The sequence below is a fragment of the Oncorhynchus tshawytscha genome, linkage group LG16, assembly GCF_018296145.1.
Source record: "Oncorhynchus tshawytscha isolate Ot180627B linkage group LG16, Otsh_v2.0, whole genome shotgun sequence".
Lineage (NCBI taxonomy): Eukaryota > Metazoa > Chordata > Actinopteri > Salmoniformes > Salmonidae > Oncorhynchus > Oncorhynchus tshawytscha.
The window spans coordinates 37,871,243-37,884,972 of record NC_056444.1 but is presented as its reverse complement, the minus strand read 5'-3'; the positions used below and the strand labels follow the sequence as shown (position 1 = coordinate 37,884,972).

Here is a 13,730-nt window from a genome sequence, read left to right as displayed (position 1 = left end):
TTGTTCCACTTCATTATTGTGTCCCACTTGTTGTTGATTCTTCACAAAAAATACAGTTTTATATCTTTATGTTTGAAGCCTGAAATGTGGCAAAAGATCGCAAAGTTCAAGGGGGCCGAATACTTTCGCAAGGCACTGTATATATTGGTCACATACACATATTTAGCTGATGTTATTGGTCACATACACATATTTAGCAGATGTTATTGGTCACAAACACATATTTAGCAGATGTTATTGTGGGTGTAGCGAAATGCTTGTGTTCCTAGCTCCAACAATGCAGTAATATCTAACAATTCACAACAATACACAAATCTAAAAGTAAAAGAATGGAATAAGGAAATATATAAATATTAGGACGAGCAATGTCAGAGTGACATTGACTAAAATACAGTAGAATAGAATCCAGTATGAGATGAGTTAAGCAGTATGTAAACAATATTAAAGTGACTAGTGTTCCATTATTAAAGTGGCCACTGATTCCATGTCTATGTATATAGGGTAGTAGCCTCTAAGGTGTAGGGATGAGTAGCCTGGTGGTAGCCGGCCAGTGATGGCTATTTAACAGTTTGATGTTTTGAGATAGAAGCTGTTTTTCCAGTCTCTCGGCCCCAGCTGTGATGCACCTGTACTGACCTTGCATTCTACATGACAGCAGGGTGAACAGGCTGTGGCTTGGGTGGTTGATGTCCTGGATGATCTTTTTGGCCTTCCTGTGACATCGGGTGCTGTAGGTGTCCTGGAGGGCGTTGTGCAGACCAGACCGTACCACCCTCTGGAGAGCCCTGCACTTGTGGACGGTGCAGTTGCCATACCAGGCGGTGATACAGCCCGACAGAATGCTCTCAATTGTGCACCTGTAAAATTTTCTGAGGGTCTTAGGGGCCAAGGCAAATTTCTTCAGCCTCTTGAGGTTGAAGAGGCGCTGTTGCACCTTCTTCACCGCACTGTCTGTATGGGTGGACCATTTGAGATCGTCAGTGATGTGTACGCTGAGGAACTTGAAGCTTTCCACCTTCTCTACTGTGGTTCCATCAATGTGGATAGGAGGGCTCTCTCTCTGCTGTTTCCTAAAATCCACGATCAGCTCCTTCATTTTGTTGAAGTTAAGGGAGAGGTTATTTTCCTGGCACCACTCCACCAGGGCCCTCACCTCATTCCTGTAGTCTCGTCATTGTTGGTAAACATGATAATGGAGTCGTGCGTGGCTACACAGTCAAAGGGTGAACAGGGAATTCAGGAGGGGACTAAGCACACACCCCTGTGGGGCCCCTGTGTTAAGGGTAAGCGTGGTGGAGGTGATGTTGCCTACCCTCACCACCTGGGGTCAGCCTGTCAGAAAGTCCAGAATCCAGTTGGAGAGGGAGGTGTTCAGACCCAGAGTCCTGAATTTGGTGATGAGCTTGGAAGGGATAATGGCGTTGAACGCTGAGTTGTAGTCAATGAACATGATTCTCACATAGGTATTCCACTTATCTAGGTGGGTGAGGGCAGTGTGGAGCGCTATTGAGATTGTGTAATCTATGGATCTGTCGGGGCGGTATGCAAACTGGAGTGTGTCTAGGGTGGCTGGGATGGTGGAGTTAATGTGTGCCATAACCAGCCTCTCAAAGCACTTCATGATTACAGAAGTGAGAGCTACAGGGTGGTAATCATTGTGGCATGAAGCCTTAAAGTTCTTAAGAAAAGGGATGAATGTGGTAATTTTAAAACATGTGGGGATTACAGACTGGGACAGGTAGTGGTTGAAAATTACCGTGAATATGCCTGCCAGCTGTTCTGCGCAGTGGGGAGGGGATGTGCCTTATTATCACTATCCACTGCCATATGCTGCTGAATGTTGGAACTTCGAAACTCAGCTCAGGTGTCCATGGTTCTGAAATCTCCACTATTAGTTTAATTTGTGTGTGTGAGATTACGACCATTCTAACTGTAGAAACAAGCTTCCACCACCAGAGGGCGACTACATATCAGTTTATCGATGGAAAAAAGGTATACACCCGATGATGACGTCTAGTAGGCTACTACTGTAGTTGATGATCTTAAGATGATCATATAAGAACATGGATCTTATCAGACAATTGCGACAAAAGACTCTAAAGAGCCTTATAGCTCAGACTACTCCGATATTCCTATGCGTCCATTTGCTTATGATATTTTGCATAATGAAGGATCCATTGGAAGTTAGGCTATACATTTATCCAAGGCTGTTTGTTTAACAACTATGCTGGTTAATTTATCAACGGGGAGGGAAAATCTTTTTTAGGAAAAGTTCAAGAACCATATCTCATTAAAAAAAGTCAAGGTTCTTAACATAGTCAACCTATCAGAAAGAGGAAGAGTGAGGGAGAGAGGGGGGATAATCTTCTGGGCTCCAGCCAATATTACCGTTTCTAGTCCTTCACTAAAGGCTTATTGCAGCGCGGTCTCTGTTCTAAATTAACTTTTGGGGGGGCTAGTAACCCGCCGAGGCAGAGGGGGATTGCAGTCCGCCGTTCTCACTATGTGAGGATTCTCCTTTAGCAATTTGCCTGACGGAAACGTTTTAGTATTCTGGCGAGTGCCCCCGGGTCTGGCACTACAAAAGTGAAACTCATTGGCTCGCTATAAATTCTGCTGACGTCAGCAAGGGAGAGAGAATTATATTATCCTCCCTATTTTTTTTCATTACGCAAACAATTTGTATGACTTCCTCACACACACACACGCATGCATACACACACAGAAACACACACAGCTTTCCATGACACATTCAAGTGAATCTGAAATGACAAGCTACCTATCTACAGACGTACGCACCTACAAACAATGCGCCCACGCATACACACATTCACACACAGCTTCACATAAAACACCTTGCGACGGGCACTGAATCTGAATTTACTGGGTGAGTGGGTAAGTCATTCACATCAGTTTTAATGTGGAGGAATGGGGGGAGGTTCCCTTTTCCTTGTCACTAATGTGAATATTTGTTTTTATTAGTCTTGGCACCGAATAGGCTATATTGTTTGTGTGCCTTCAAAGGCAGGCATGCAATAGCTCCAATAGACATTTTCAGAATAGCGTATGATTAAACAAATTAGTCAAATATGAGAATGTGTCTGGTCCTCGTTTCCCAGTTTTAAGTGTTTGACAAACAAGCACATAGAGAAAACGTTCGCTAAGTGCGTCGTTAGATAATAATGATAAGATTGAGAGAAAAAAAAGAGTGTTGCTCTCGGATCAGTTTTCTCCATTCAAATCTTACCATAGCATTATAATGATTCCACAACACTGACAATACCACCCATGGCTGCAAATATTGAGGCGGCGTATTCTAAATGCGTAGGTTAGAGCGTTGGGCCGGTAACCGAAAGGCTGTTGGATCGAATCCCCGAGCTGACAAGGTAAAAATCTGTCGTTCTGCCCCTGAACAAGGCAGTTAACCCACTGTTCCCAGGTTGCCAGTCATTTTAAATAGGAATTTGTTCTTAACTGACTTGCCTAGTTCAGTAAAGGTTACATTTAAAAAAAGTTAGGCTACCCTATAATAATGCACTTAATAAAGATTTCACAAACATGTTACAAATAATTCATGTTGAAATATATTGAGGCACAAAATACAGACCCTAGCATTAGCTAAATATAATTCAGTTGAATGAATATAAAAATGTATTTCAAAGTGATTGAAATATATAGCTCTACATAGCCTATAATGTATTTACCACTTGCAGTCATCTCGGGTTTCATTTGGAGTATCGTTTAATTCTTTGCATTGGCAACTTTGTATGTATACACAGCAAACTCACTAGTGTTACCTAGTGTTGATTTTTCAGTAACATTTCTAGTGTTGGTTCAGGTGTGATATTTTACTGTAAGTGTTAAATTAACACTCATTTGTGAAAAATAACCCCGGTGTTGGTGTTAATAACGAGTGATATTAGGTAGTCTCATACCTTAACCTTCTTAACCCGGCAGTCATTCTAAATGTTGGATCTCCCCACTTTGGCTAGATTCCTATAGGAATTACACCTAAAAGCTAAACGCGATTTGACCCTTATAGTATATAGGCCTGTGGACAATTTTATAATAGCTAAACAACACTGTTTTTTGTCAGAAGCAGAGTCTTTTCGTCTTTGGTAAAATTATTATGAACATACAGTATTGTAATACATAATACACCACAAACTTTCGTTATTTGTTTTTCTCTCTTGACGCTCCACGCTCTCTAGACACCAGCAAAGTGGTCCTTGGCAATAACGTGTGCCCGTGACACAGATGCGGATATCACCACAGCTCTTTTAATGACTGTACGGTGTGGGCAAGGGGGAAAGACTACCCTTGCCTAGCAAATGAAAAAAACGTAGAAAGCGGGAGTCCAACTGTAACTTTTACATCAAGCATGCCATGTGGGCGTGAAGCAGAGAGATAGAGATAGAGAGAGAGAGAGAGAGAGAGAGAGAGAGAGAGAGAGAGAGAGAGAGAGAGAGACGCCCTCGCTTTACAAGGGGTAAACCATTTCACTCCTCTTCGCCACGCTGTGTAACAGGCAACGGGAGAAAAAGCTCCCCGAGTGCTGCAGGAAGTTGATGGCTATGTGTGATGCTCAGACCTCAACATCGTTTTTCAATCAGAGTTTTTAAGATCTGCATATGCCAATGGTTTTACCACACGTAGAATGGGATTAACTTGGTCCGGCAAATATATCTCACTGTTTCTTGCTGTTCAGTTAGGTGAGTGACTCTGTCACGGTCGATTCGTTATTGTCTTGTTTTTATATTTAAGATATGAATAGCGAATTGTAAGAATTATAGTCAAACTATTTGGAATGTAAACTATTCGATAATTTCAGGGAAAAAAATCTAGATTTTGTATTGCAAGGAATGCATGAAATCAGTTTATTTTCGGGTTGCAATGGGATGCATGCAAACATAGCCACAACAAAACAAATGATGTCACATTCCACGTTTTAATAGTTAGAATGAAAAAATGTGAAACCAATTTTTATTTATTTTGTATTAATCTATGCGAATGCATATGTAAATTCGATTGGAAACGTGTATGGGGACGTTCGCACCACAGGAGCCTGGTGAGGGGAGGACGGCAAATAATAATGGCTGGAATGGAGTGAATGGAATGGTATCAAACACATGCGTTTGATGTGCTTGATACCATTCCATTGATAACATTCCAGCCATTACTAAGAGCCCGACCTCCTGAATTAAGGTGCCACCAGCCGCCTGTGGTTCGCACAAGTAGGCCAGTGTTTCGTTTGCATTGCATAACGCTGTCAGTGGAAGACGCTGCTCCTTAGAGTCCTGTAGTGGCAAGGGAATTAATTATAAATAATGCATGCCATAGCAGCCGAGCCATTGTTGGAAAAACAGAAATGATTTGACTTGACATGCTTTGTGAATGAAACATTTGACAAAAATACATCTAAAAGGCAATTGACGCTCGTTTAAGATATGAGTGTCTAGCAGGTGCGTCGTCTCTTTTTTCAAACGAAATGCATTGAGTGCGCTATGTCGAACTGTCTAATGTATAGTAGGATTTCGAAAAATGTGAGATCATGTTTCATTAACGAATATGACTATTAAACTCAATTTAGTATACGAAGATAACATAATAAAAAATATAAAAAATAAACAAATGTAGCCAACCGCATAGATATTAAGTGTTTATTATATGCATATATGGGCTATTTGGGCTATTTCATGTTGAGGCTATAATTTCGAATATATCTAAGAATGTAGGCTAGCCATATCCATTTGTTTCATCGTGTAGCCTAGCATTAACCTAGAAAACGGCAACTGGTAAACTATGGATAGTCGTTTTTATCACGTGGATATTACCTGGTGTTTTGTCTGTGACTGCAGGGTCGTCCGCATCGGTCGCATTTAGAGTGTTATTCTACGTTGATGTGCCGTGTTTTGCTTTAGCTAAATCTATAGTGTAGGTGTGAAGGATTGACTAATAGTAGCACGAAGACTACTGTAGCTAGCTACAGAGCTAAGAGCCGAGTCTATGCTGAGTCTATGCTGAGTGCGAGAAACACGTGTGATGGATTCTCTAAAACGCTGTCCTCATTTCACACATTAAAATAAAGGGTCCCTAAAATTTAAATCAGAGGGCATATCTATTTCAAACCTTTTATTGCACTTGTCAAAATAATTACCCCATTTACAAGATAATATTATTCTCAGGCTACTAAAACGATTGAAACTAGGTTGTCTTGATATATGCAGTTCTGCATTATAGACTGTATCGGATCGAATGTTAACATTCTACAATTAGAAGGTGGCATGTAGTACATTGCTGTAAACTTGCCATCTTGCATCATATAATTTCTGACCATAATGATGATTGCATTTCGAAGTCGAATATAGAGACAGAGTTTGTGCCAAGTGTAAACGGCACACGGTGAACTGCTAGGCTATATGGGGGTTATGTTTAATTTAACAATGCAAATGATCATATAATCTCGCTCGTTGCCACTTTATAAATAATCCCTGCAAAATGTGCAATGCAAGCAGGTTGCTCCTCGAGATGCAGCGACATGAATTATTGCCTTTCGAATTTACGCATTAATCTGACCTCGACAGAGTCTATTACAAAATCCGCATAATGTATTTGGTGACATTGGATTGCTTGTAGGCTACAGCCCGATTTACTAAAGGGCATGATGGCAATAAGAGTAGCCTCACATGTTTTACAACACTATTTAACGAAAACGTGATGCCGATATTGTCAACATATGACCTAAACCTAAATGCCTATCACAGAGGTTGTGCATTATTCTACAACCAATCGACCTGGGACACCATTGTAACAAATGGTCAATCGAGCGATTCTCCCGCGTAACGAACCAGAGATGCTCCGTGCGTCCACCATTGGCAAACAAAAAAATGTAGTTCGAGGGGGTTAAAGGGTTGGATTGAAGACGTGCACGTTTGGCAACAACATTGTCATTTTCTCTATTTAACGAATTATAAAAGACGTAGAACGCCCCATAATCTGGTTGAATAAACACAGACACAGATATTACTAAAATGTATTATAGCATAGGGTACCCCCCACACACACACACACACGCACACGTGCAAGCACACATATGAGCATTTCGTTACACTCGCAATAACATCTGCTAACCATGTGTATGTGACCAATAAAAATTTGATTTGACATACATACAAAAGCCATGCAGCGAGAACACCCCCCCCTTCTCACTGTAGCTCGGCGGTGCGTTACCTCATCCTCCTTTGTTGCTGTTTTCGTGGCGTTCAATGCTGGGATCTCCGGATGTATTCTCCAGATATTAGTGTATGATCAAGTGCAAGGAAATTGTTGGACATATTAAAACGAACATTAACATTAAAACATTCCGATATTTCTTGATCTTAAGTTATATTGCTCATTTTGGACTATTAGTATATGAAACAGTCTGGCTAACACCTAACTCTTTAAATCCTCCTGACTATTTGGTGTCACAATGCGTCGATAATGAAGAGGGCTGTGCTTTTATTGGTTGGTTTTCCTCTATGTCCTTTGCTCAAATTTAGCTTGTAGGCCTAATTTAAGATTTTTGTTATTCAAAAAGCATGACAAGAATATTGAGGTTTTGATTTTGTCCAATGTAACAGTAAGCTAAATCTGGTCAATTGATAAAGCATACTTACTTTAACCTCAATGTTAAACTTGTTTTGACCTTGCATTGTTTTTAGCCTTATAGATTATGAAATGTTGATGTTTTCAGACAATGCAATTAATCATGATTAGAAAAAGAGTGCACTAAAATGACAAAAAGTGAACTTGCTTTAACTGATTAATAACTCTGACAGCCCTATACAAAAGTGAATAAATTATCCCCCCCCCCCCATTCCAGTTTATCTGCTACATGTGGTGAGAGCAACGGGGAAATGTGATACAGTATTCAGAGGGTTCTCCAATTGCTTGCTGAGCCTGGGGGAGAATATGGCTAACTATCCACAGGAGCTGGATGAGAAGGAAAACCTACAGACCATCTGCACGTAAGTTGAATTTTAAAAAGGAAAGAAAAAAAACATGCTACATTTCATCAACTCCAAAAAGGATCAAGCAGGCACAAACCCCACCCTGTATTCCAAACCGGTTGGTGCAAAATGGCATGAGGGCCCAGTTTAACTCGACAGCTCCATTGGATTAGATACAGAGTCGGGTTCAGGGGGGAGCCACGTGCCAGCTCAATCAGGGGGGAGCCACGTGCCAGCTCAATATGGAAAAAAAATGGGGTAGTGGCTTCTTTGAAATGAACAACCTATGTGGAAATGGAATATTATAGCCCAAAAACTGTACATGTGATTGGACGTTAGGCATGTGAGAATGGGGGATCGACAAGCATGGGTGCTGATGATCTGGCTTTGGCTAGCTAGTTCGCCATTAGTGGTCGTTTAGGGCCCCCGGGCCGTCAGTCCCCCCCCCAAAAAAAAAAAAACACAAAAAAACAAATAGTAGAATACACTCAGAATAGTAGAATATACAAAGTGCTATTCCGCAAAAAAGAAATTGTGCATCAGTGGTTTTTCTCTTGTTATGTCAGTCACTGACAGTCACTCAATTAGCCATTTCAGCTAACAATTTTTTGTTTTGTAAGTTAGTCTAGCCAGCTATCTAAACTTGGAATAACCATAGCCGAATATCTACCGGCCATGTGGCTAGGCACCTGAAGCCCTTTGTCTACTTTCCCAGAGTCAGATGAACTCATGGATATCATTTTTATGTCTCTACATGTTCTTTGAAGGAAATTGCTATTGCTAACTAGCATTAGCACAATGGGTAGTCAATGGTAACTGCTAGCATGCTAGTAGTTAGCATTGACATGCAAAACTAACTGCTAACTACTATCTCTAACTTACTTCATATTGAATGCAGAGACAAACATGGTATCCACGAGATCATCTGAGTCTGGGGAAGTACACAAAGGGCTTCCTTTTCAAAATTTCGAAATATCCCTTTAACATAGCATACGTTTTGGCAAATTGTGTAGAACTGCAGGAAATTAGCTTTAAAACTGCAAAAATGTCTCTCCACCCAAAGGTAAAATGGTAAAAATTGGCGATAATTATCTTTAAAACTTAAATGTTTTGCTCTACCTTCAAGAGGTGGGCCTTTAAAATGTTTTGCCCATGAGGTGGGGGACACAAGCAAATGTCACAAGCAAATGTCAGGTTAAAGCCACCAAGGGCTAAGGACGGCCCTGAAGACGGGAATAGGATGTGTGTGTGTGTGTGTGTGTGTGTGTGTGTGTGTGTGTGTGTGTGTGTGTGTGTGTGTGTGTGTGTGTGTGAGAGAGAGAGAGAGAGAGAGAGAGGAGTAGAGCAATTGGAGGGGTTGGATAAAATCACGTGACTTCAGGGAATCTTTTTCAGAGCTTGTGAATTACAACCAATGTAGATGTAAAAAATCAATGTAGATTTTGTTTGTCCTACTAGGGAGCTGTTAAAACAAGACTTTAGGCCTATGCATTTATTACTGGAATTGTTTTTGGCTTTCTATTGTTATTAAAACAGTGTTAAAAGAAAACTATTTACTCTATTTGAATACAGCATGGACAATTGATGAAGAGAGAGAACAGGATTATAACAGTAATATATAATACTCTAACGCCTGTCTTGTTTATTTTGCATTTGATTTGCAGATATTGGGATGACTTCCACTCATGTGCGACCACTGCGCTGGTGGATTGCCAAGAGGGAGCCACAGACCTATGGGAGAAGCTCAAAAAGGAGTCCAGAAACTTAGAGTTCCGAGGGAGCTTGTTTGAACTGTGTGGCGGGGGGAACGGGGCCTCCAAATCCACAGTCGCTTTAGGTCTCATCATACTTCTAACGGCACTTTCCGCCTTAGTGACTTGGCTTGCATTTTAGCAAATAACAAACAAAGAAGAAGATAAAGGGGAAAAATGCTAGCTATTGACACAAAAATACAAAACAAAAGAGACGTTTGAATTCATTTACACCCAAATGGATTATACTTCATCCGGGGAAGGCGACCTGATTTTGCTAGAGACATTGGCGGGTCGTCTTCCGGGACTGGTGCACCATATTTCTCTGACCTGGGGTCAATTACATTAAATATTTAGCAGGTATTGAGTTGAAATTATGATGACATTTAGATGGATCCTCGCCCGGTTACTATTAAAGTCGACGATGAATTATTTATATTAGTAGCCTAGGCCTTGACATCTGTTATTTCAGGTGATTGCAAACTGCTCATACTCTGTAGGCTAATGCGAGGCGCGCTTAGCCCAACGAAATCTCCAGATCGGTCTCCAATATTCACCGTTTAGATATGTTATTTACTTTACTTTGCGAAATGTATCATGTCGAGCCAAGTATAAATGGAAAGGGTTGTTTGAGGATATGATGTTTCTACTTTCACACGATGCTAATAGCCTATCACTCTAGAAAAAAATACATGTAAAATAGCATAGTAATAAGAATGAAAAAAAGAGTACTCTGATTGAAAAAAAGAGTACAAGCATTCAATGGTAGTTTGGTTATTACGTGAAAAGTAGCGTATGGCAACATGATGACAAAGTTGGTCAATGTAGAGAACGAAAACAGTGGCCGGAGAGTGACATGACTGTTGCCATTATGTTGGCACTTTACCCATCAATTTACGAACAAATAGAAGCTACCCATGGGGTATAGTGTACATGAAACCATACTTCCCCAAAGTAGACTACAGTAGCACGAGAATACTCGGAACGCGAAATCAATAACTGGATGAAAAGAAATTAAGCTAGCTTTATTTGATGTTGCATAGACCACTTTTTACTGCCTTCAAAATATGTGTATTATGTTTGTTTGTTTTTGGGGATGTTGCATATAACACTTCACTATTTCAAATCATGTAAGTAAATAAGAGACTATGTATATCAAAGGAATTTTGAAAAGATATATACTAATACTTTATCCCAAACATTTTTAAAAATAGATTGATTATTATATAACAAATCTGATTGCTAAAAGTGCGACGAATATTAAATAAAACAGTTCATGTTTGAAAATAAGTGTGTGGTTCAGATTTAAACATGTTACTATTTGTAGTTTTGTTCCAAAATGTGTAGCCTACAGTATGCTGCCAAAATGTGTGCATTGGTAGTGTGTAAATCATCATAGCTGATTTTGACCTAACTCAATGATGTTGACAGGTGTCTTTGGCAACAACATCTTTGGATGTTGGGTTCATTCATGGCTTTGAAGCAAACGAGATGAAGCAGTCAATCATTTAGTATTCACTCGAACACGCACGCACGCACGCACGCGCACACACACACACACACACACACACACACACACACACACACACACACACACCCACACACCGAGTCACTTCATTGATTTAGGGAGAGAAAGCAAGAGACCATACTGCTGTTTGTCTTTCTGGGCAAAAACGTAACATCTCAAAGTGACTGGCTACTGTGGCTAGGAAAAACAGAAACTGGCTAGGAAAAATAGAAACAACAACAGGCTACAGTATTTAGAAGAAAAATACTGATTTAAATATGTCCAATAAAGCACCCTAATGTGCAAAAGATGACTTGAAATCGAGATTAGGAGTGGCAGGCGACAGGAGTCTGCGTTGCGTGAACCTTAACGGTTAATAAAACAATATGTCCCTAAGGAATGAACGTTGTGGGCTTCAGCTCGTGATTATTTTTTATATTTAGGTCTATGTTAAAATGTGGTAAAGCAATATGAAATATATATTAACACTTGTTTTTACTAATATTGCTCACACATTTCGTCAATCAGAAGCTCATTTGTATTTTCTTTCCCCAATGGAATACACTTTTGATTTCAAAAGCATGCATTAATATGGATGAAAGCTGTATGAATGACTGTCTCTCCTTCCAAGAAGAGAAAGAAACCTACAAACCTGCCTCTATTTTTCATTTATTGTCTTTTATTTGAGAAGAATTCTGTAATTGCATGCAGTTTTTGTAGATGATATATTTTGTATCGGTAGGGACAATAACTACACGCCTATCACCTCATATCACCCCCCCCCCCTGGAAATAACAGAAAATGCGTTTAGCCTTTTTCCATTTTTTTCTACAGGAGAATAGCATAATAATAAAAACACAAGCTCTAACAGAAATATTTGACCGGCTTTTATCGCCTCGGTGAGATATCCCCTTGAACTCCTCATTAAAAATGTATGCTACTCCGGAGGTTCCAGCTAGTTCTATTCAAAGCATAATCTCGAAGGGGTTAAGGCGCCACCTGTTATAGCCTATACTGTGACCTATAACGAGCCCTACGTGTTGCCATTTCCTATGATAGTAATATTACTATAATAACGAAAACCGTAGATAAATTATAAATGCGAACAATCACAATTTGAATGCTACAATAATCATAGCCTCATATCTTTCTACAAACGAAGCATGATACCTTATTTGGTTTAAAAGAAAGATGGCATTGTTTTTGCATAGAATAATTGAAGTAGGCTAATATCACTCTGACACGTTTTCGTTATTAAAGTTTTTAACAGCGTGACAGAAAGTGTGACTATACATACACACTATATTAATTCAAACTACAGTAGACTGATCCCCCCCCCCCCAAATTAAACTATATAAAAACGATGTCCAACTGTGATTAGCCTATCTTACAGTACATGGCATATGATATGTACATAACAGAATTAGCCTATAGGCCTATATGATTTTATCAAAGCATATACTTCTCTAAACATGTTTCTATTCAAGTGTTTAATGATATTGTTGTCTCTTTGGCTATTTCATATTAGGTTGTGAACCATGTGAAATCAGGATACTAAGTAACCAGCTTTTCCTATTTGAACCCTGGGATTTCCTGCAAAAGAAACTGAAGATAGTTGCTGCATTCCACACACAAGCTCAAAAAGAAAACCTGCCAAAAAGACATGAAAGATTAACAAGGGAAAAATGTCAAGGCATGCCAAAAAAAGATACAAAATAAGCTATTTATGTTTTCTAAAGTAACAGTTCAACAATATCAGAATAGAATGCAGAGTTAGGCATTTTGAAGAGCAAGAGGACAAATTGCCCTTTTGGACACTTCAACAAACAATTACATATTTCAAGTTGGTTTTGGCAGACTTCCATTGTACCTATGCCTGTTCCAGTCTGCCTCACCTTTCAAGGACTCCTCTTACAAAGAGAGCCCTCTTACTGTATCAAGGTATGATATTGAGGTCAAATTGGCCTAGGATCTTGCTTGATTGCTATGAGTTATATTGATGTACTCAGTAAACGATTCCTCTAGAGTCTACTGTTCAAAAGTGTTTCTCTGAAGAATATCTGACCTTTGTTTCTATTTGGTAGATGTGTGGCACGTTGTGGCTGCCAAACTATTGAACATTGGAGAGAATGTGGTCAAAACCCTACTTTCCTTTAGTGCCACAAGTCTTTCAGGACCATGGACAACTCCTGACTCCCATGCAGTTCATTCAGCACCATATAGGTTTAAGCCAGTCAGTCAGAACCACCGAGAGCTTCTACATTAGCTAGACAGTTCCTAGCCTTGCTTGCCAAGTTTAGTGCAGAACAGACTACAGCTCAACCTGAGCTCACAACGCCATCAGTCTCCTGCAGTAGATACGTCAATAAAGCCTGATAGAGAATGAAAGAGTCCTCACAGTAGACACTTATCCCTAACATCAACAATTGCAAGAGAATCTCTGCTAAGCTGGGTCTTTGCCCAGAAAGGGATCCCAATACT

General features: G+C 39.9%; 1 protein-coding gene across 1 annotated transcript; it reads left to right on the top strand.

Moving 5' to 3' along the window:
- Positions 1-4,518: 4,518 nt before the first annotated feature.
- Positions 4,519-13,349, top strand: LOC112215623 (neuritin 1a). The gene is made up of 3 exons (XM_024374798.2): positions 4,519-4,712; positions 7,865-8,009; positions 9,656-13,349. The coding sequence occupies exons 1-3, from the start codon at positions 4,658-4,660 to the stop codon at positions 9,882-9,884; spliced, it is 429 nt and encodes a 142-aa protein (XP_024230566.2). The 5' UTR covers positions 4,519-4,657; the 3' UTR covers positions 9,885-13,349.
- Positions 13,350-13,730: the final 381 nt, after the last annotated feature.

Coding starts and splice junctions, on each gene's coding strand:
- LOC112215623 (XM_024374798.2), top strand. CDS start 4,658: ATGGGATTAACTTGGTCCGGCAAATATATCTCACTGTTTCTTGCTGTT. Junction 4,713..7,864: donor GTTTCTTGCTGTTCAGTTAG/GTGAGTGACTCT, acceptor CCCCCATTCCAG/TTTATCTGCTACATGTGGTG. Junction 8,010..9,655: donor AACCTACAGACCATCTGCAC/GTAAGTTGAATT, acceptor TTTGATTTGCAG/ATATTGGGATGACTTCCACT.